Consider the following 22491-nt stretch of genomic DNA (forward strand, 5'->3'; position numbering starts at 1 on the left):
CTTGGCTAACTGCAACCTTGGTCTCCCAGGTTCAAGCAATTCTTCGGCCTCAGCCTCCCAGGTAGCTAAGACTACAAGTACATGCCACCATGCCGGGCTAATTTTTGTATTTTTACTAGAGACGGGGTTTCATCACGCTGGCCAGGCTGGTCTTGAATACCCGACCTCAGGTGATCGCCCACCTTGCCTCCCAAAGTGCTGGGATTACAGGCGTGAGCCACCGCGCCCAGCACAACCAGTTTTGTCCCTGTAGTTGTGCTTTGGAAAAAATGTCACATAAATGAAGTCATGCTGTACGTAGCCTTCTGTGTCTGGCTTGAGAGCGTAATATGATTGGGATTCATCTGTGGTTTTCCACGCACCAGTAGCTTGTTCCTTTTCATTGTATGGATGAACCACAACTTGTTTGTGTGTTCACCAGTTGATGGACACTTGGGCTGTTTTGGGTTTTGGCAGATTATGAAGGCTGCCACAAACTTTTAGACAGGTCCTGGTGGGACAGGTATCTTCATTCCTCTTGAGTACACATCTAGGACTGGGATTGCTGGGTTGTATGGTGCTGAGCAAAACAAGTTCCCTTAGAGACATTTTTTCACTTTTTATTATTGATTTCTACCTTAACTGTATTATGATCAAGAATATAAAGGTATTGAGGCTTGCTTTACAGTAAAACATAGTCAACTCTATGTTCCACGTGTGCCTGAAGCATTCCCCGGGTGCATTGTTTTATCTGCGCTCACAAGGCAAGGCTGTTGCATAGTTTCTTCAAGTCTCCCATATCTGCACTAATTTTCAGTCTGCTTGTCCTATCATTCACAAGCGGTATGTTTAAATCGCTAAGTGGGGATCTGTATTTTCCTATATTCCCATCAATCTTTGCTCTAAATATGCTGAAGCTATTATTTTGTACATAGGGATGTATAGCTGAGAACTGCTATTTATTTTACAAGTTTTCTCTCATCTCTGGCAATGCTTTTGGCCTTAAAGTTATCTTAATATATTGAAAATATGGCCAGGCACAATGGCTCATGCCTGTATTTCTAACACTTTGGGAGGCTGAGGTGGGAGGATCACTTGCGGCCAGGAGTTTGAGACCAGCCTGGGTGAGACTCTGTCTCTACCAAAAAAGGAAAAAAAAAAAAAAAATTAGTCAAGCATGGTGATGTGCCTAAGGCAGGAGGACTGTTGGAGACCAGGAGTTTGAGGCTGCAGTGAGCTATGACTGTGCCACTGCACAACAGGTTGAGCAACAGAGCAAGACCCTGTCAAGAAAAAAAAAAAAAGCTACACATTAGCTTTTGGTTAAAATTTGCATGATGTACCTTTTCCCATCTTCTTTTAACCTTTCTGTTGTCTATAAAGACAAAGTTCTAGACTGTTCTCTTGTAAACTACATATAGCTGCTTTTTTAGGAAACTTATTTTAAAAAATTGAGCATGTAATCCAAGTACTTACTGATACATTTGGGTCTAAATCTACCATATTACTACATGTGTTCTGGTTGTCACACCTGTGCTATTTCCTGTAGTTTTTTTTTTTTTCCTGTATTAGCATTTTAAAACCAGTTTTCCTCCTATTAGCCTGGAAGTTACACACATCACCATGTTTCATGGTTACCTTAGAGATGGCGAGAAGCAATTCTGATTTACCTGTGTGACTGGGACTCTTAACCACTTCCCAGTTAATGCAAGAACCTGAGATCCCTCGATTTACCCCATTCCTTTCTTGCCACTATTTTCTCATATTTTAATTCACTATGTATTTTCAAGTCCATAAAACGTTGTAATTGTTTTATACAGGCTATTCATTTGGATTTATCCATACAGCTACCATTTTCATGACTATACATTCCTTTCTACATCAGTATTGTTTAAACATACCTTACGTGAGTCTATTGTATCTCCCTAAAGGGTTGGCCTGCCCCTGGCCCAGCTGCCCCTGCCTGCCAATATCTCCTTCCCATAAACCCTGGAGAACACCTAACCTTGTGAGGCCAAGCCTTTCAATGGCTCCCACTGCCTGCTGGACAGGATTTATAAACTCTTTCCTGACCCATTCCTTACCTGCTTCTGAAACCTGGCCCTTACCAGAGTCCCGCTGCTCGCTGGTACTCTGATTCTTTCATACTCTGGACAAACTGCTCCAGTCCTTCAGGACCAGTCACTTCCTTGGACGGCTCCTCGTGATCTGTGAGGAGAGGCAGACACCCTTTTGAGAGTGCCCTGCTCCAAACCCACTTGGTTGTCCAGCCTGCTCCAGCTGCTCCATGATGCATAGATGGCCTGAATCATGTGTGTGTCCCCATTTCCTGGCCCAATAGGAACATAGGGCCTACACTGAGGTTATCCACAATATAGTGATAATAACCCCTGTAATGCTTTTTCCTTGTGTTGCTTTGAAGTTCAAATCCTAGTCTATGTGAAACAGCTTTAAAAGTTGGAGGGAGTATGTACCAGGATTAATGGCTGTTTCATAAGCTTAATGGGAAAAATTTTTAACAAAACATGAGTAGCTTTATTTTATTCCCAGGAGATTAATTTAAGCATCAGTGGATAATTCATTTTCTAATCATGTGCCTGATAATAAATTAGCTTTGTAATAAGAAGTCATTGTTAAAAATTTTTTTCTTTGTTGTTGAACTCTTTTAAAATAAAATCTTACATGAGACCCAAATATATGAAATAAATTTAAAATTCACATTGTGGTTGAAGCAGGAGTGAGGCTTTCTCACAGCAGTCATCAGCAGTACAAAACCACCGCCCTGCTGTTAAGTCCAGAGAGTCTTAGGCAGGTTTATTACGTTCTTTTCAACTAGAAACTTGAATAACTGTTTACCATTCCAACAACCCATCTCACATTTCGACGTACCTTCTTCAGAGTTAAGGAGAGCTGCTTTATAAACAGTGTGGTCAGATATAGCCACGTATGTAACAAACACTCCCGCAGAGTCATTGAGTCCCTCTGTGAACAGTCTGCTCAGCTGGCACTAAGTACTGTGGCGCGCTGGCCTGGCTCTGTACTTCAGGTCACCTACCCTCCAGGACTCCCTGCCTACCAGAACCCAGGTGTCACTGATCTTGCGAAGAAACTTCTGAGCTTGTTCTGTGACACATATAATTTACTGAATTTTTTAAGACTGAGAGATATCTGTGAATTTCAAACGCAAAAATAAAATTTAAAGTGTCCAGATAAATTGTGTTATGCAAGGTTTTATTTACAACTTGGATGACTTTATGATTGCTCAGAATCTGACACAGACTAATAAGTTTTATTGTCTGAAAATACTCATAAAATACCTCATCTCCAAAATAATTCAAATGAGTAATTAAATGAATGTTTTGAAAATGACAGTTTTCAAAAAGGAAAATTAAACACATTTTAGTAAATATATGTTTTATTTGTCAAGAGTAAATGTCAGTTTTATTTAGAATACTCAAGTACAAAAAATGAAAATTTATATATCTATGACTGTTAAGAAATGTTAGAAATCATTAAAATGTTCTGAGAATACTAGTAAGGCACTGAGTGCAAATACCACCTGAAATATGAATTATGTGCATTTTCATATCTTTAATATTCAGATGTTCCTAGTTATTTTCTCAAAATGTATTTTTAATAAAATGATTCAACCTTATTATTTTTCCCCTGGAAGACAGAGTTTAAACAAGCATGTAATGAAAAGTTTTCCTAATAAAAGCTGTGATACACTCATACTCAAAGGTACTTTATCATTAGGAAAAAAGAGTTTATATATTTGGATGTTTTAACTTTTAAAGAGATTTTGTTCCACCACAGTAATACATCAGCCATAATAAGGCATAATAAAGCATGAAGTCATATTAAATAATTTGACATAAAAGCTTAAGATCGTATCACCAATTGGGTAACTGTATCAAAAATTTTTAAATTCTATAAAACTATTAAGAGGTTAGAGTTTCAGCTCTATAATACATCCCAAAACATATTCCCCAAAATTTTTAGTATAAAAAAGGTTCACCTTGGAATATAAATGCAATCATATAGTCACGATATTAATGGGTTCTGTATTTTCAATGGCACTGACACTTTGCTCTTTGGTATAATGCACTGCAGTGACAATAGCTTGGTAGCAAGACAAAAGATTTGGATTCATCACAAAACAGCAACTTAAAAATTTCTAACAACAGTGAATATATATGAATATGTAGGTACAAGCTGAGTATCCCTTATCCAAAATGCTAGGGACCAGAAGTGTTTTGGATTTCAGATTCTGGAATATCTGCATATATACAATGGGACCTGACTAATTACATAATTCAGGTTTCACATCCACCTTATACATATAGCCTGAAAGTAATTTATATAACATTTTTAATAATTTTGTGCAAGAAACAAAATCCGTTTAAACTGAACCATCAGAAAGCAAAGGTGTCAGGTGGGGAATTTTCCACTTGTGGGGTCAAGTCAGTGCTCAGAAAGATTCAGATTTTGAAGCTTCTGGATTTCAGATTTTTGAATTAGAGATGCTCAACTTGTAGAATCATTCACTCTGGCTTATGTATTGACCTTGTACTTGAAAGTACTTTTCCATAAATATCAGTAACTGTGGCCGTTCACCAAATATAGAAGTGATAAAACAAATAAAAACAGCAAAATCAAAGCACACTTCTAGTTTTTTTTTAATAAAGTTTGCTTGTGATGATGACCTTCTGTGCTCTGGAACTTCTGTTTTACAAAAAATTGGAGCTGGAAAGAAAAAGAACCTTTTGATTGGTACACTTTGAAAGAAAACATTCAAGAAGTAAAAATTAGTAAATATGCACCTAGTATATTATAGGATATCTGGCTATGGGACTTTGAAAAAGCAAAGAAAAAACCAAAAACACCAAACCATATTTTCTTGAAGATAAATTCTTCTAGAGAGCTCTCAAAAAATACGGGTTTGGCCCTGATTTTGCAAACAACAGCAGGGTTCTCAAGTGGAGCAGGGAAATAATTTTTACAAGGTAAATGTAAATTATCTTTCATATAGGCGAAAAAATGGGAAATCTAATTTTAGTAACACTGGGTTAAGATGAAAGGAAAAAAGGTATTAATAAAAGAGCTATAAGCTTTAAAATTCAAAGCAGGTTGAAAAGCAGTGATAAATTTATAGTTTATCTTTTGAAATTCAATGCTTGAATAAAATACAGCTTTTATACTACTTATTCTTTAAAAAGTAATTGCATGCCTACTATGTACCAGACAACTGCTCTAGGCTCTGGGGATGGCTATATCAATGAACAAGATAATGATCCATGCCCTTGCAGAGCTTACATTAAAAGATCATACATGCGAATTCCTTCTTCTTTTCCCAAAAAAAACCCTGTAAAATATATAAGCCAATAAAACCTGCCAAAGTCCTGTGGTTTACTTCTCCATGTTTAAAAAATTGAAAGCCACCAATGGGCCAAGGTTATGTTTTACTATTTTAAAGTTGAGTTGCAATATTCTGAAAATGGGTCTGACATAGATGCAGTGAGAGCATTAAACCAGATGTGTTGCTCTGTGGGGAACATGGGAGCATGCAAAGCTGCTAGCACAGAGGCAGCTAGAGTAAACTGAGGCAGAGTCCACCAAATGAGCATTCTGAACAGAACAAGGCGTGATGAATTTCCTCAGCAGCCAAATAGTTAAACCAACAGGGACATCTTTAGTGGGAGAAATAAAACAAGGGACACAAAGTACAGAAGGAAATTATCAAAAAGGAAAAATAAACTTATTTTCTAAAACTTGGGTAACTGATTTTAACACATACCCCAAACCTACACGCCTTGTGATTATCATCCACATGCTACTCATGGCCGCCCCCTTGCACTGTGGCCCTCTCTACCTTTCTCTGCATCTTTACGTCCACCACTGTTTTCACAAGTTCTGACATCAACGCACAGGAGTTCGAATCCACAGCTTGGTTCCCTTATTAAAATAAAAATTCTCACAAAATCAGTATCAGTAGAATTTGTTCTAAAAAAATGAACCTAAGAATTAGTTTAATGAAATACTATCTATGTCTATAATTCCCCAACAAAGGGTACAGCTTCATTTAGACATGAAATTCAAAATAACTCATGGTAGGTCAGTAGCCATTAGCTGTGTACTAGGGTCACGACTGGGCTATGAAATAAGAGCAGCCATTTTTCCCCCAGCTAACTGATCCTTTCTACACTGTGATGTATTTTTATTTTGTTCATTCATTCATTTTGGCAAATACTGAACACATAACATGTGCCAGGTGCTGTTCTGGATGCTGGGGAAACCGCAGTGGACAAGAGGGACAAGGTCTCTCCTCTCCAAGAGCTGACATTTAGTTGGAGGAGGCAGACAAAGCATAAGGAAGCAGAAGTAAGAAGCGCAAGGAAGATCCGACAGGGCAATGTGACAAGTGCGGGCAGGGCTGCCAAGGAGGGTGGCTGGGTCTCTTACTTCTTACGGTCCTTGTCCTTCCTCAGGTTGCTGCCTGTTGCCAGAAAGGACTGGCCGTGAAATATCTCGGAGGTAGCTTTCTTTTTAGAGAAAGCAATTATTTCTTCTTCCAAAAGTCTTCTCTTTTCTTCAAGTTTCATTCTCTCTTCTTGGTGAAGTCTCTTAAGGTGCTCAAATTTGGCCTGTAGCTGGAAACAAAAGTGCAATCCCCACTACTGACACAGCACGGCAGCAGAGGCACGCTCTCCAGCTCAGCAACACAAAGGCGGACCCCATAGCACAACACAGAATAACCTACACAGTCAAAATCTTCCTGAAGTCTCAGAAGTTCACAGTTCAAGGAAAAGTTTACATATGGAATTCCCTTGGTAACTTTAATTTTAAATGAGTTCCCATGCAAAAAATGCTTAAACTAAATATAATAAAAATCACAGCTTTATGAACAAAACTGTTTTTAAAACACTGTGACCTTTTCCTAGAGTTTTTATTTTCTCAGTGTATATTTTCCCCATAAAACTTCTTAAAGTCTCTTAAGTCCATGCTCAATAAAAATAAGAGATGCAAAGTATAGAAAGAAATCACCAGAAAGGAAAAAAACAACAACACTATTTTCTAAGTAAAATATGTGCAGTAAACAGTTATTGAAAACTGTACTGGTAAACATCACTGGAAAGCAAGTGTCAACTGTCAACTATGTCAAGAATGTCAAAACTGTATTCTATTTTTCCAGTCTTTCAATGTCTTGAGATCTAGGCTTTAAAAAATCCTAAACTCAGAGAAAGTTTTACATATAAAAATATTTATCGTGTTAGAATTTACACTATCCAATAAAGATAAAGTCAAAGAATAAATGCTAAACACATCTGATGCAGCCGCAGGAGAGCAGAATGTGCAGGACAGTTGAGCTGAGGGCAACTAAGCAGCAGCAGATACAGGAAAGCTCTCTGACCTCCCTTTAGGTGCCTAAAGGCAGGATATAGATGTACAAAGACAAAAGGTATCCAGCTCCCTTCCCCAACCAGGGAGAACAAAGGTTAACCAGCAAAGACAACTTCAGACCCTTTTGGGCCTAGAGACTGGTACCAGACAGCTCTACATTAACTAGCTTTACTGGCTAGCCTTCATCTGCCAGCTATGTGCCTTCCTCCAAATTGCTGCCCCTAGAGACTCCAAGTCCTTTTCCTTTGTCTTGTCATTTTTGTAAAAATTAACTGTTCTTTGTTGAAGATGCTATAGAAGGTAGAATGCAGTCACTTCTTTGAGAACTACTCATTGACTGTATCACCCATGTATATGTGAAATACACATGCTAATAAACTTGTTTTTCTTTTGTTAATCTGAGAATAAGGGGTCATTCCAATTAAGAACCTATAGGGGTTATTCTTCCCCTATACAACTGTTAAATGAGTTTCACAAAAGTTTATAACATTACCACAAGAGATTTCTCTTAAGTGAAAAAAGCAGAAGAAAAAATTATTTAAAGAATAAAATTCAGTAGTTTTGCATCTCCTTGGGGCTGAAAATCACTTGATAAACCATATAAAGGGAGCAATGTCACCTTGGATGTCAACTTAGGGGCAGGTCTGTCTTTTACTTTATATTTTTCCACAATTTAAGGAATGCCCTATATTTCTCAAAGCTATGAAGGGTATAAAACTCTGGAAACTTACAAATAAAAAGGAAGCTTTAAAACAACTGGGATATACCAAAAGAAAAATTCTATCTAATGTTTTTACCATGATGGCTGGCACTGAGTAAGCACTCAATAAATATTACCCATTGTTAATAACAAAAAATAGGAAACTTATCTTGCTCCAACTGCCACCCCGGGTAGTTCTTTCTGTGCCCTGTGCTCTGTTATAGGTGCAAAAGAGAAACCCTTAGCACACACGTGCTGGGCTAACTGTGGAGCAGCGTCTCCCTGAGGATTACTTAGGAGCTATGTCTTTTTTATTTTTATACCCCCAGCACAGCACACAACGCTGCTCATAAAAGAATTCTAAATGATGTAGAAGAACTAGTAATGAGAAGAAATACAGATGGAAGTTATGTCAAGTTCTGCATGCAAGTTCAAAGAGACAAGGTCCAAGGAAGAATGTAGGTGGTCCTGGTTTAATTGTGGCTTACCTCAAAAAAAAAAAATCTAGGGTCTTAAGCCAGCTCCATACGAATCAGCTGTGTGCTGTGCCCTCTAACAACACAAAGACAGTGTCTAGAATCTACATTTTAAAAGATAACCGTATTTTTGGTCCTCTGATCTGGTTAGGTAAATCTAACATTAACGTTTTAGTTCTGGGTAGAAACCTAGCATTCATGCAAACAAAGCAGGACTTGGTGTCTAGAAAAAGATGACATAGCTGGGCGTGGTGGCTCATGGAGGTTTACAGGCATGAGCCACCGCACCTGGCTATGTCATCTTTTTCTAAGACACCTAGTTGTCTAGAAAGGGGGAGACCTTTGGGAGGCCAAGGCGGGTGGATTGCCTGAGCTCAAGAGGTCAAGACCAGGCTGGGCAACACGGTGAAACCCCGTTTCTACTAATACAAAAAATTAACCAGGTGTGGTGGTGTGCGCCTGTACTCCCAGCTGCTCGGAAGGCTGAGATAGGAGAAATGCTTGAACCCGGGAGGCTGAGGTTGCAGTGAGCCAAGATGGCGCCATTATACTCCAGCCTGGCGCCATTATACTCCAACAGAGTGAGGCTCCATCTCAAAAAAAAAAAAAGATGACATATAACATTTGAGGAAATATTTCACTGAAAATCAGAGACTGAGGGAAGAAACCAGAGAGCTAAACTCTGGTCTAATAAAAGTGTTATGTTCCAAATACAGAACAGGTTGTCCTGTGAGCCAGCGAGCACCTGACAGGAGAAGTATTCCAAGGGAAACAAGGTTAAAACAGATAATCGAATAAGGCCCTTCTAACCTAAGATGCTTTTATTCCAGAGGATGTCTTTTCAGAGAAGCATCAGTTCCTTAGTATTTGTTTATTTAAATGGTTCCTGCTTTTAAAAAAGTTACATGCTAGGTATGTGTGTGTGTTTAAAGGGCACGCTACCCAGATGTCATTCAAATCGGTGGCACAAACAGAGAGTGACAGTTTTCTGCACACGTGTGCACCGGTGATGTGGGAGAGGAGCAGTAGTGGGGCAAAGTCTGGAAAGGAAGCAGCAAGGGCAGGTTTCTATCACGTGACTAGAGATAGCTCTCTGGTTACTCAGATGGAGGTTGCGTACCTCATATGCATACTAAATATCTTGAAAGGTCACAGAGCCCTTCATACATCATTCATGAGGTTGACTAAAAATTTCTAGGAAAACTATAAAGAGGGAAACATTAAACAAGATGGTGGGGAGGTGTGAATGTGACTATTATTCACACTGTGTGGCATTTCCAGCTCTGGCTATCAACAACTATTTCATATACATGAAGCATGCATGCATGGTTCCATTATTCACTATGACAGGCAGTTAATTCAAACACATTTTCAAATTCTCAAAAAATTAAAAACAAGGGATCTTTTGTGCTACCAACAGTCACCAATTCTCTTAAGATTAAGTCATCAATATGGTACGACAGTCTCCCCTTTTCCATGGGGGATACGTTCCAAGACTCCAGGAGGATGCCTGAAACCACAGGTAGTACCATACCCTATGTTTTTTCCTATATATAGACACCTATGGTAAAGTTAAGGCACAGTGTAAGAGACTAACAATAACAATTAATAATACAATAGAACAATTATAACAATATATGTAATAAAAGTTATGCGAATGTGGTTTCTTTCTCTCTCTCTCTCAAAATATCTTATAGTAATATTTTCAGACCGTGGTTGACCACGGGTAACTGAAACCTGAGAAAGCCAAACTGAGGATAAAGGGGGACTACTGTACAATGCTATACCTTTTGTAAACACTACTTTTAAGGATACTACACATTCTGTCACTCAAAGATCCTTTTAAAAGTACCTTTTTTCTTTGGGAGGCCAAGGTGGGCGGATCATGTGAGGTCAGGAGTTCGAGACCAGCCTGACCAACATGGAGAAACCCCGTCTCTACTAAAAATACAAAATTAGCCGGGCATGACGGCGCATGCCTATAATCCCAGCTACTCGGGAGGCTGAGGCAGGAGGATCGCCTGAACACAAGAGGCAGAGGTTGCGGTGGGCCGAGGTTGCGCCACTGCAAAAAAAAAAAAGTAACTTTTTTTTTTTTGAGACAGAGTCTCACTCTGTTGCCCAGGCTGGAGAGCAGTGGCATAATCTCGGCTCACCGCAACCTCTGCCTCTTGTGTTCAGGCGATTCTCCTGCCTCAGCCTCCCGAGTAGCTGGGACTATAGGCATGCGCCGCCATGCCCGGCTAATTTTTGTATTTTTAGTAGAGATGGGGTTTCACCATATTGGCCAGGCTGGTCTTGAACTCCTGATCTCAAGTGATCCACCCGCCTTGGCCTCCCAAAGTGCTAGGATTACAGGCATGAGCCACCACGCCCGGCCCCATTTTTAGAAATTAGAAATAAATACTAGGGAAAATATTTCACTCTGCTGAGCTAGCAGATGACTTCCATCTAAATTCTGTGTGGTCCCTTCTGCCCCGCCTGCCTAGAAGTTAGAGCCTTAGAGCCCAGTCTTTGTGTTCACTTAAAAATTCCCTCGACCAGGGTTCTCGGCTGCCCTCTGTGCAAACCCCTTCTTCACACCCTGTATTATAAGTCTCCTGTTCTCTTCATGTTCATGGTTGTAATGTAGCTGCATTTTTAAATTGCAAATTACTGAGCATACTTTTTGGAAATATGAGGGGCATAAATGTTAAATGAAAAAATTATCCCAAGATATAGACTGACATATCAAATTGGGTAGTAATAATAACTTAATGATGGTCATGTAACCTGAGGGATAAATATAAATGGTACTTTTTCTTAAAGTGGAGAGGGTATATAAGAAATCGATGTGTCACACACACATGTCTCATGAGTTCTTCTAGAATGTTGTCAATAAAGGAATAGGGAAGACAGAAGGTCAACGATATTTGGAGACATCATTTGTTCTGTGCATCTCCCCACTCTACTCATCTAATGTTCACACACTATTATCTAAGCATACATCATTTTACTAACCTACATATAAAAATCTAGATTTATACAAAAGATAAGGGATATTTGTTTCACAACAATATTGGCAAGGACATATTTAAGTAACAGTCCTTTATTATAGAATTAAATAATGTTCTGAGTGGTATCTTTTTATTAGTGAATTGGTAAAACTAAGAGTCATGCTATATAAGAAACTCTTGAATAAAAGAAACTAAACAAACATAATACCCATGTACAATATGTAATCTGTGATTGCATCCTGGTTCAAAAACAAAAACAGAAAAATCACCAAATAAAAAGGAACGATTTTGAAAGCCAATCTTGGGACAACTGGGGAAATCTGAATAAGGACTGAAGATTGGGTGAGATTATGGTATTCCTATTTTCCTAGGTAAGGGGAAGGACATAGGTATCCTATACTTTCACTTTTCTGGTGTTTGAACTTTTTCCAAATACAACATCAAAATTTGAATTATAAATAAATTAGTAAACTATTACTTTTACAAAACCATTTCCTGCACAGTTCACTTACGCAGCAAGTACTATAAGTGTATTTGAAATAATAAACTAGCACAACTGGATTACAGATTAACTCTTCAAGAAATCATGTATTTTCAAGAAAATAGCTTTACTCAAAACCTAAACTGCTGCTTGAGAACTAGAAGCAAACAAAACTATGGAAGTTCACTGGTGATTTTTTTTGGTGCCAGGACTACCCCAAGGTCATCTAGACCAGGGGTCCCCAGTCCCCAGGCCACGGACCAGTACTGGTCCATGGCCTGTTAGGAACCACTGCACAGTATGGGGTGAGTGGCGGGCAAACAAGCAGTATTGCCTGAACTCTGCCTCCTGTTAGATCTGTGGTGGCATTTGATTCCCACAGGAGAGCAAACCCTATTGCAAACTGCGCATGTGAGGGATGTAGGTTGTGCGCTCCGTATGAGAATCTAATGCCTGAGGATGTGAGGTGGAACAGTTTCGTCCTGAAACCATCGCCCCTGGTCCGTGGAAAAATTGTCTTTAGGAAACTGGTCCCTGGTGCCAAAAAGGTTGGGGACCACTGATCTAGACCACCTAACTACACCCTGACAGACTGAGAGACTGGGTTCAAATGGGAAGTAAAGCTACTTCACAGCCTTTACAAATCCCCATTTCAGGGCAAACAACCACCCCAGCAACACTCAAAAAAGGCTTTATTAAGCCATAGTAAAAATGTTTATGGCTCATGGTTAAGACACTTCTCAGTAACCTAGTCCATTACGAGCCCTTGGTAAACCATTTCAAATGGAAAAATATTTGCTCAAAAGGCCAAAATTCTCTTTGGTCTCAGTTAAAGGAGTGAGATGACAAAGGGAAGGTCATCGTTTGGAAAGCATCACAGTAAGACGCATACACTGTGTTGCCACTGTGGCTGTGAGGCCCACCACCTTCAGGAGTTGGCCTGTGGCAAATGTGGCTTACCCTGCCAGGCACAAGAAAACATCCAGTGGTGTTTCTTCCTTTAGCCTTGGCACTAACAAAGACAAACCACCACTGAGACTGGTTAAATGAGGCACCTAAAAATTGTATACTGTGGATTCAAGGCATGGTGGATCTCATGAAAGAAAAATGTTTGCACCCAAGAGGGTAGCTGCTGCAGCTTCCAGTTCATTATAAGAATTTCAACGATTAGTCACTCCATAAATGCACTACTTTAAAAAAAAAAAAAAGAAGGCCAAAGTTTTCATTTAATTTCAGGCTATGATTTTAAGTCAATATTCAAATACTATGTGTTGGAAAAACTACTCTTTAAAGAACAAGTAGCCTACAAAAGCATCTCAAGCAAATTCTTGGAATAAATTCTCCAAATTAATAGGACATCTAAAAAATAAATGCAAACCACATCAAACCAGCATACTTGCCTCTCTCTCAGCTTCTTTCAATATGGCTTCTTTCTCCTTTACTCGTTGCACAAACATCTGCTTCATTTCTTCTTCCTTCCTCTGACGTTCACCATGGAACTCATGTCTTTTGGCTTCATAGGTCTCTTGAAGACTAAAAAGTTATTTGTGTTACTCTCCTGTTAAAAAGTGATATAGGCCGGGTATGGTGGCTCACGCCTGTAATCCTAATACTCTGGGAGGCCAAGGCAGGTGGATCACCTAATGTCAGGAGTTCAAGACCAGCCTGGCCAACACGGTGAAACCCTGTCTCTACAAAAATACAAAAATTTGCTGGGCATGATGGCAGGTGCCTGTAATCCCAGCTACTTGGGAGGCTGAGATGAAAGAATTGCTTGAACCCAGGAGGCAGAGACTGCAGTGAGCCGAGATCACGCCATTGCACTCCAGCCTGGGTGACAGAGCAAGACTCTGTCTCAAAAATAAAAAAAGTTATATAATTGGCCGTGCCTGGTGACTCATGCCTGTAATCCTAGCACTTTGGGAGGCTGAGGTGGGAGGATCACCTGAGGTAAGGAGTTCAAGACCAGCCTGGCCAATATCGTGAAACCCTGTCTCTATTAAAAATACAAAAAATTAGTCAGGCATGGTGGTGTGCACCTGTAGTCCCAGCTACATGGGAGGCTGAGGCAGGAGAATTGCTTGAGCCCAGGAGGTGGAGGCTGCAGTGAGCCAAGATCCTGCCACTGCATTCCAGCCTGGGCGACAGAGCGAGACTCTGTCTCCCCCCCCAAAAAAAAAAAGTGATATAATAAACTTTAAAAAATACAAGTGCTCACCTAATGACATTAACAGGTTCTTGAAAACTATAACTTTAAGTGAAGCAACATATAATTAAACCAATTTTTACTGTAGGGTAATTGATAGAAATAAGAATTAAGTTCCTATGGCATATTTCTGGTCACAAAAACACTATCAAACTTGTAAGTAAAAACTCAAAACCTTCCTAATATTAAACATAGAAATAAATGTTAGCTATATACACATTTAAGAAAAATTAAAAACAAGTAGGACAATTAATTACCCAATTTTTGGTGCATCAGTGAGTGATGGCAGTCATCGTAGTGGAGGCGAAATCAGGGAATAAGTGTTTGCAAAGGGAAAACTGTAAAGATCATCTCCTACCACAATGTAATTCAAAAACAAATAACAACAAATATGGCAGGCTCACTGAGTTCTTTCACACCACATTGCTTACTGTCCTACATTTGTGTACTGTATACTTAATAAATTTTTATGTTACAATAATACGTATTCATTCATTCATTCTCCAACCTGCTTACTCCAGTTCAGGGTCATGGATGGCTGGAGCCTATCCTGGAAGCTAAATGGAAAGCAGCCCTGGACAGCACGCCATTCCACTGCAGGGCACACTCACACCACCCACACCCAACTCAGACTGGGACAATTTAGACATGCCATGAACTTAACGCTGACAGCTTTGGGATGAAGAACCCAGAGAAAACCTGTAGATACAGGGAGAATGTGCCAACTCTACACAGACAGTGGCCATCACCAGGAATCAATTTTTTTTCTTATCAATGTTATAACAAAATGACATTGAACAAAACATTGTTATTCAAGAACCTGCCATACATCCCATGTTCGGCCTCATATATGTAACAGGTACCAATATCTTTTTACACATGGTAACCCAAAACATGAAATTTCCTATAGCATGAAATATGAAGTCACCTGTGTTAGTGCTGATATGGAGTCCTAGAGTCCTGAAGTCTCTGCTTAAGCAACTCCTTTACAAGAAATACCCTCGTTTCAGCCTAAACACATCCCTCTTTCAATCTCACTATGAGTAGAACTGGAATCACTATGTGTAGAAACTTGGAAATCCTGAGTCAACTTTCACTCTTCCCTTACCCTATCTCCCTATCTTATCACCAAGGTCCATTAGTTCAGCTTCTGAAGCTAAGCCTCTTAATATAACCTTCTTTCCATTTCTACAGATTATCTGATTACAGCCGAACCTGATCTTTGTGATTTTCTGCCTTCACTACTGCAACAATCTCCTAATTCATCTCTGAGCTTCTAGTTCCTCTTTCACTTTTTTCTTGTCACTCTCTAGATTTTCCACCAAAAGCACAGATCTCATTATCTTTTCTCACCACATTAAAGTTATGTTATCTATAGAATAAGGTCCCACCTCCTTTAAATTGCACTCAAGAAACTTTGTATCTGGCCTAATTTTACCTTTCCAGATTGATTTCTCACCAAACAATTCTGACACCCTCAGGTTTCAGTCACACCAATGAACAGCCACACCAGTTCACTGTTCCTAGAATGTACCTGGCATTTCAGGCTTCAATTTGTGGCCACTGTCCACTTTCTACCCCCATGCTGCCCTGCTAATCCTCTGCCCCTCGAGGGCAAATTCACATACAACTTCCTCTGTAAAGTCTTCCCCATTCTCCCCTGTTGAAGGCTGAAAGAATGAGGGTCATGATCAACTCAGTATACCACTGGAGGCTTTATAAGTAAAGAGCAAACTGTTCTCACAAATGCAGAATGTTAGCAAACTGACAAACTGCGTCTGCCATCCACAAGAAATGCTGAGGGCAGTCACAACCCAGGCACAAGTGTTTCTTGTGACCATCTACAGGGCACATCTGAAGCCTGTTAGCAATAATATGAACCTGTGATCAATTAGGCAGCTGACAAATCATTACCTCTTCCTCCCTGTTCTTTCTACCCAATAAATATGAAGGGCTGAAGAAGATTGGGGTGGCTGCCTTTGCCCACTAGAAGCAGGGTGCTCTCTTCTTCCCCTGGCCCCTTCCTTTAAAACAGTTTAAGTTTTCATTTCTGCATTTGTCCTCCTTCGTTCAGTCCTGTAGTGACTGCCACACTCCCCAGTTAGAATTAACTGTTCCTTCCAAGCACTGCCATGGCATTTATATCCTGCCTACCTCTCCCTTCTCATAGGTCACAAACCTTGAGAACAGAAAATGAATCCTTATTCATCTCTGACTGACTATCCAGCAGAACTCTCTAGACATTTCAGTTTCTTTATCAATGTTCATTCCATGACAAATTTCTGGGAGAGGGGAGGCAGACTGAACCAGCATAACCAGCAAAGAAAGGACTATCCTGGAACTCTACCGGTAGCTGCCCTTTCCTATGTGTAGCATTTTGGAAGTATAATAAACCTTCCTATATGTCAGAAATGCTGAGCCCTTCCATTTGGGCTTGCTATCAGAATATCCCAAAGGTTTGACAGAGAACACAAATTCACTTTCCAGCTGCATTAGTGAGAAATTTCTATTGCTTATAAAAATAAATCAATTTCAAAATATGATGAATTAAGAAATCTTATTAATCTTAAATTTTATAACTGGAGACATCAAGCTTTTAAGTATAGAATTCTGTAAGTTCAAAGAAACACAGAGTAAGAAATACTACACAACAGCTACCATGGCTGAGAGGTGAGTGTGAGGCATGCACAGGAGGGGTTCCAAGAAGAAACAGATCCTAAACACTTGCAGAAACATGCTCTTTAAAAGAAGAGATTACCAATGTGCAAAATACCCTAGACATCATATGTCTCATACCCCAAGGAGGCATTTTACTTAGTACCAGGCTTTTTGCTTGTTTGTTTTGATCTTTTTTTTAAAGAAGCCCCTATATTTATCAGCTACTTTCATCATCTTTAGAAACTTCACTACATTTCACTAGTCCAACATGACTGATAGTCTTTATAGACAAGCTTGATGTAAAAATATCTTGAATTCATAACAAACATAAGATTTTTTAAAACAATGGCTTCATTAATCTATACAAGCACTTGAGTTGTTCACAAGGAAAATACACCTACCCGGTGAAGAGAAGAGATCTAACATGTGCTGAGTATCTGCTACTGGCAGGATACTCTTCTGGACTCCTTTATGTTGACTATTTAATTCCCACAGCAACCCTGAAGAACAAGCCCTCACATTCTAAATAAGAAAACTAAAGCACAGAGAGTAATCCGCCCAAAGAAACACAACTGAAAAGTAAAAGGCTGGGATCTGAAGCAGATTAGACTTGTTCCAAAGTTCCTATTCCCAACTACCACAAATCGGACTGTCCCAACGTGATGTCTCAGCGGAAGAAAGGGACGGGCGGCTTCTGCATATTTTGCATCTTATTGTGCTGCTTTCCAACTTCTGACAATGTAAATTTACAAGGCCAATTTCAAGTAAAGAAACTTGTACTATTTTTCAAAAGGTGGTAACGAAAGATCTAGAAGAGAATGGTCTATAAAGTTAGTATTCTAAAACTAATGCAATCATTGTTTCTGATAGATTTATTAAATAAAAATAAAAACATTTTTCTTGCTATACTATTCCCTTTTCTAGCATAAAAGTAGCTTGCTGTCATAATTTTTTTCTTTTCTTTTTTTTTTTTTTTTTTTTGAGATGGGCTCTCACTCTGTCATCCAGGCTGGAGAGCAGCAGTGCAATTATAGCTTACTGTAGCCTCTACCTCCTGGGCTCAGGCAATCATCCTGCCTCTATCACGCAAGTAGCTGGGGCTGTATAAGCATGCCACCACAGCTGGTTAATTTCTGTATTCTTTGTAGAGATGGAGTTTTGTCATGTTACCTAGGCTGGTCTCAAACTCCAAAGATTAAGTGATGCACCTGTCTGGCCTCCCAAAGTGTTGGGATTATAGGTGTAAACCACTGCGTCTGGCCTGTCATGAATATTTAATGCCAACATACTACTATTGTTGCAAATCTCACTGATTTAAAGTTGAAAACCAAAGAGAAAGAAAGAAAAAATCTCAGATGCTCATGTCATCAAGAAAAGTCCTTTCTTTCAATTGGGACATGTTTGTGTTTCAAGTACAGTTCCAATAAGCCTAGTGAACTTTTTCCAAGTCTACTATGGACTACTTGAAGAACTATTTAGTTCTTGAGAGTTCCAAAGACATTAAGTTTTACTAAAATTACATCAAACACTTAAGCAACTCTAAACTACTACGCATAAATCTTCCTTTCAAAGCTATAGGTCCCACAGTACTTCAATGACAGTGATTTTGTGCTAAAAAGTTAAAGGTGATTAACTGTGGGAAAGAGATTAGTTAGGTTAATCTTTATTAAACTTGGGGATTTAAAGAGTTTTATAAAGGCATGTTTCCAATGGTTGAAATAATTAATATAAAATGTTAAGATCAGTAAATTAAACTATAAGACTATAATGCTATTCACGTGGGGCTCGTGACAAGCCTACAATTGGTGCTGGCAGATTAGGATACCCACTATGACTCAGCATACCCACTCAATAAAACGTAAGTGGAAAAACAAACGGAAGTTCTGGCAACAAAGAGGGCCAGGAAGTACAGTGACATAAAGGTCACCCAACAGGTTCGCATCACTTGTCTTTATTGCTAGATAGATGTAATACTGAGGGACAGATTTTACATGCCAACCAAATTACAACAACTACCAAATTAAATGGGAAAAGACTCCCCAGAAAACAGATATAAATTCTCTTTTATTTTTTTTTTTTTTTTGAGATACAGTCTCACTCTGCTGCCCAGGCTAGAGTGCAGTGGTGTGATCTCAGCTCACTGCAGCCTCCACCTCCCAGGTTCAAGCAATTCTCCTGCCTCAGCATCCCACATAGCTGGGATTACAGGTGTCCGCCACCACACCCAGCTAATTTTTGTATTTTTAGTACAGACAGGGTTTCACCATGTTGGCCAGGCTGGTCTTGAACTCCTGACCTCAGGTGATCCACCTGCCTCGGCCTCCCAAAGTACTGAGATTACAGGCATAAGCTACTGCGCCTGGCCAGATATAACTTCTTGAAACTATAAAAAATAAAAGTTTCCTAATACATCAGACTATAATGAGCTATAAAAGCCTTATCAAATCATTTAATCACATACGACAAAGCACCAGAAGAGACATTTTGCCTCAACTTTACCCAAGTGATCCAGAAATACCATAGAAAGGCCTGCTCTCTCAGAAGAAAATACTGAGCCACTGCTCCCACTAGCTCTGTAGCCTGACCTAAACTTACTGAGTTTCTTCCAGCCGCTGCTCCCACCCAGTCCATAGCCTGACCTAAGCAGAAGAACCTCCCTTTCTAATTTCCCCTTCTTTGTGTGATCAGTGAGCAGATGCTTCCCAATCTGAAGAAATGCTCAGTAAATGGATGTGATGGGCAATCTATGATTCCTGACTGCCTATCATTGAGCCCTTTCCTCTTGGTACCATTATCCTCATTACCTTTTCGGGGGTTACCTGTCCCCCATGGGATACAGTCTTGTGGGACAATTAATCAGGTTCATACTCACTCCTAAACAAGAGATGGGAACATGAACTACATTGGGCCGACTGGACTTTCTTTCCCTGGATACGAATTGTGAGCAGTGAACAAAAAAGGCTGGCCATGGTTTCAGTTCATTCATTCCACTCCCAGAGCTAGAACGAAAATGGTTTCTTCGTGTTGTAGGCATTCCCTTCAAATCTGCAAGTCCAGACCTATGGAGCCTTCCAACCACTGCCGGTTTTCTTTTTTTGTTTTTTTGAGACGGAATCTTGCTGTTACCCAGGCTGGAGTGCAGTGGCATGATCTCGGCTCACTGCAAGTTCCACCTTCTGGGTTCACGCCATTCTCCTGCCTCAGCCTCCCGAGTAGCTGGGACTACATGTGCCCGCCACCATGCCGGCTAATTTTTTGTATTTTTAGTAGAGATGGGGTTTCACCGTGTTAGCCAGGATGGTCTCGATCTCCTGACCTTGTGATCTGCCTGCCTCAGCCTCCCAAAGTGCTGAGATTACAGGCGTGAGCCACTGCGCCCGGCCCCAACCACTGCCTTTTTAAACTGAACGCAAAGTGGTCTTCATTATTCTCCAAGAATTGTCAAGGAAGTACCTCTGTACTTGTGCAGCATAAACTTGGCCATCAACTTTGACACAGCAGCACACTCTCTCTTTCTTGATCCCCTCTGTCAAGTTTCAAGACGTGACACTGGTGGTTTTCCTCCTCCTCCCTTCTCATGCTCTCCTATCTGCTCCTCCAGCTGACAAATACTAAAGTGACTCAAGGCTGTTTCCGAGTCAACTTTCTTTCTAGATGTACTTCTCTCTACAGGCAGTCTTATCCCTGGTCACACTCAGAATTAATCATTGAAATGCCCATGACTCTTAAGCGTATTTCTTTGGCCCAGCCCTTCTCTGACCTCCAGAAAGATACCCCAAAGTGTTTACTTGTAATTGTCACTTTGCTGGTTCAGAGGAAACTCAAAGTCAACAGGTCCAAAACTGTGACCTCCATTGTGCCTACCACTGCTGCCTCACACACACAAAAAAGCTAGTCCTCCTTCAGCCATACCTATCTAGATGATTGCAGTAACCATCCACCTAACCATGAAACCACAAATTCAGGAGACTAGGAGTCTCCTTCTAGCCTCCTGCTTTCTCAGTTTATTGTATCCAAACAACCACTAAGTTCTTCCAATTTTACCTTCTAGTCGTCTCTCAAATATGTCCAGCTCTTTATTGTCATTGATCTCACTTTGGTCAAAGAAATGCTCTCCTAACTGGCCTCTCCTAAGCATCTCTGCACACCCCTTCAATACCTCCTTCACATTAGAGCAAAGAATAATTTTTAAAATGCAAATACTATTCCTAAAATAACGTTGCCTTCCCCTTAGCACAAAGATCAAAATCCTCCCCAGGGCCTCCACAGCTGCTGCCTGCCTGTTCTCTTCTCTCATCTCATGCGAGCCCAGGCCTGCCTCATCTGTCCTGCTGTACTGCGGTGCACTGATCTTCTTCCAGAGTCTTACAGATGCCATTCTCTCTCCATCTTCAGCCCTTTGTCTATGTCTTGCTCTGTTTTCCCCAAGCTATTACAGCTCAAAATAGTCACTGCCTCAAGAAAGTCTTCCCGAATTTTCCAGCTTAAATTTGGGACCCCCCCCACCCACACCACCCATTTTACACTGTCTACCTCTCCTTTAGTGCTTATATCACAGCTACAATGTACTGTGCAATTAGGTGTTTAATTTTTGAACTCCCCTATGAGAACGTAAACTCCATGAGAAATAATAGTAATCTCTAGCATTTAGCACAACCTTTTAAAAAACACTTAAGATTTTACCCAGTATTATTCACTGTTGACTCCCAAATTACTATGGCAGCCCTAACTTCTCCCTAGCTCCAGATTCATGTTTGTAATAACCTACTCAAACTCTTCAACTGAATATTTAACAAGCAGCTTAAATGTAACATTTCTAAAACCTCTGAATTACCAATTACACCCCTAAACTCTCCGATTTCCATCCTGCTCAGGTCAATAAAGATCACTACCAGTCACCCCACTTTCTAGGTCAAAATGGTGACTGAGTTATCCTTGATTCCTCTCTTTCCTTCAAATCCCATATCCAAAAATAATTTATCAGTGGGTCCTCCTCTCTTTCCATCCAAAAATAATTTATCAGTGGGTCCTCCTCTCTTTCCTTCAAATCCCATATCCAAAAATAATTTATCAGTGGGTCCTACAGACTTTAACTTCAAATTACATATCCTCAGCCAGGTGTGGTGGTTCACGTCTGTAATCCCATCAGTTCAGGAACCCAAGGCAGGCAGATCACCTGAGGCCACGAATTCAAGACCAGCCTGGCCAACATGGTGAAACCCTGTCTCTTCTAAAAACACAAAAATTAGCCGGGGGTGGTGGTGCATGCCTGTAGTCCCAGCTACTCAGGAGGCTGAGGCATGGGAATTGCTTGAACCTGGGAGGCAGAGGTTGCAGTGAGCCGAGATCACACCACTGAACTCCAGCCTAGGCAACACAGCGAGACTCCATCTCAAAAAAAATAATAATAATAAAATTAAATTTAAAAAAATTACATGTCCTAAGCATACTTCTCACCCCTCTGTCACTACCACTCTCTTTCATGCCTCCATCTTCTCATGGCAACCTCCTAACTTGGTCTCCCCACTTCTGCCTGCCTCCCCCCAACTCTCTTCTTCACATAGGGGTCCTCCTCCCACCCCACAATACAGACT

The 22491-nt window shown here is 40.2% G+C and overlaps 1 protein-coding gene across 11 annotated transcripts in view; it reads right to left on the reverse strand.

The window, feature by feature from the left end:
- Positions 1-3376: 3376 nt before the first annotated feature.
- SEPTIN10 (septin 10) overlaps positions 3377-22491 on the reverse strand; it is a 70034-nt gene continuing 50919 nt past the window's right edge. For 6 of the 11 annotated variants that reach the window (XM_015433376.4, XM_005575238.5, XM_065526791.2 and 3 more), the window contains 4 exons: positions 13434-13566; positions 6442-6629; positions 5852-5934; positions 3377-4725 (listed from right to left, as the gene is read on the reverse strand). In XM_015433376.4, coding sequence (XP_015288862.1) covers positions 4520-4725; positions 5852-5934; positions 6442-6629; positions 13434-13566 — 610 coding nt within the window. In that variant the 3' untranslated portion in view covers positions 3377-4519. The remainder of the gene's footprint in view (positions 4726-5851; positions 5935-6441; positions 6630-13433; positions 13567-22491) is intronic. The other 5 variants (XM_015433379.4, XM_005575244.5, XM_074011242.1 and 2 more) reach the window with 1 other exon arrangement.

The sequence above is a fragment of the Macaca fascicularis genome, chromosome 13 (genome assembly GCF_037993035.2).
Source record: "Macaca fascicularis isolate 582-1 chromosome 13, T2T-MFA8v1.1".
Lineage (NCBI taxonomy): Eukaryota > Metazoa > Chordata > Mammalia > Primates > Cercopithecidae > Macaca > Macaca fascicularis.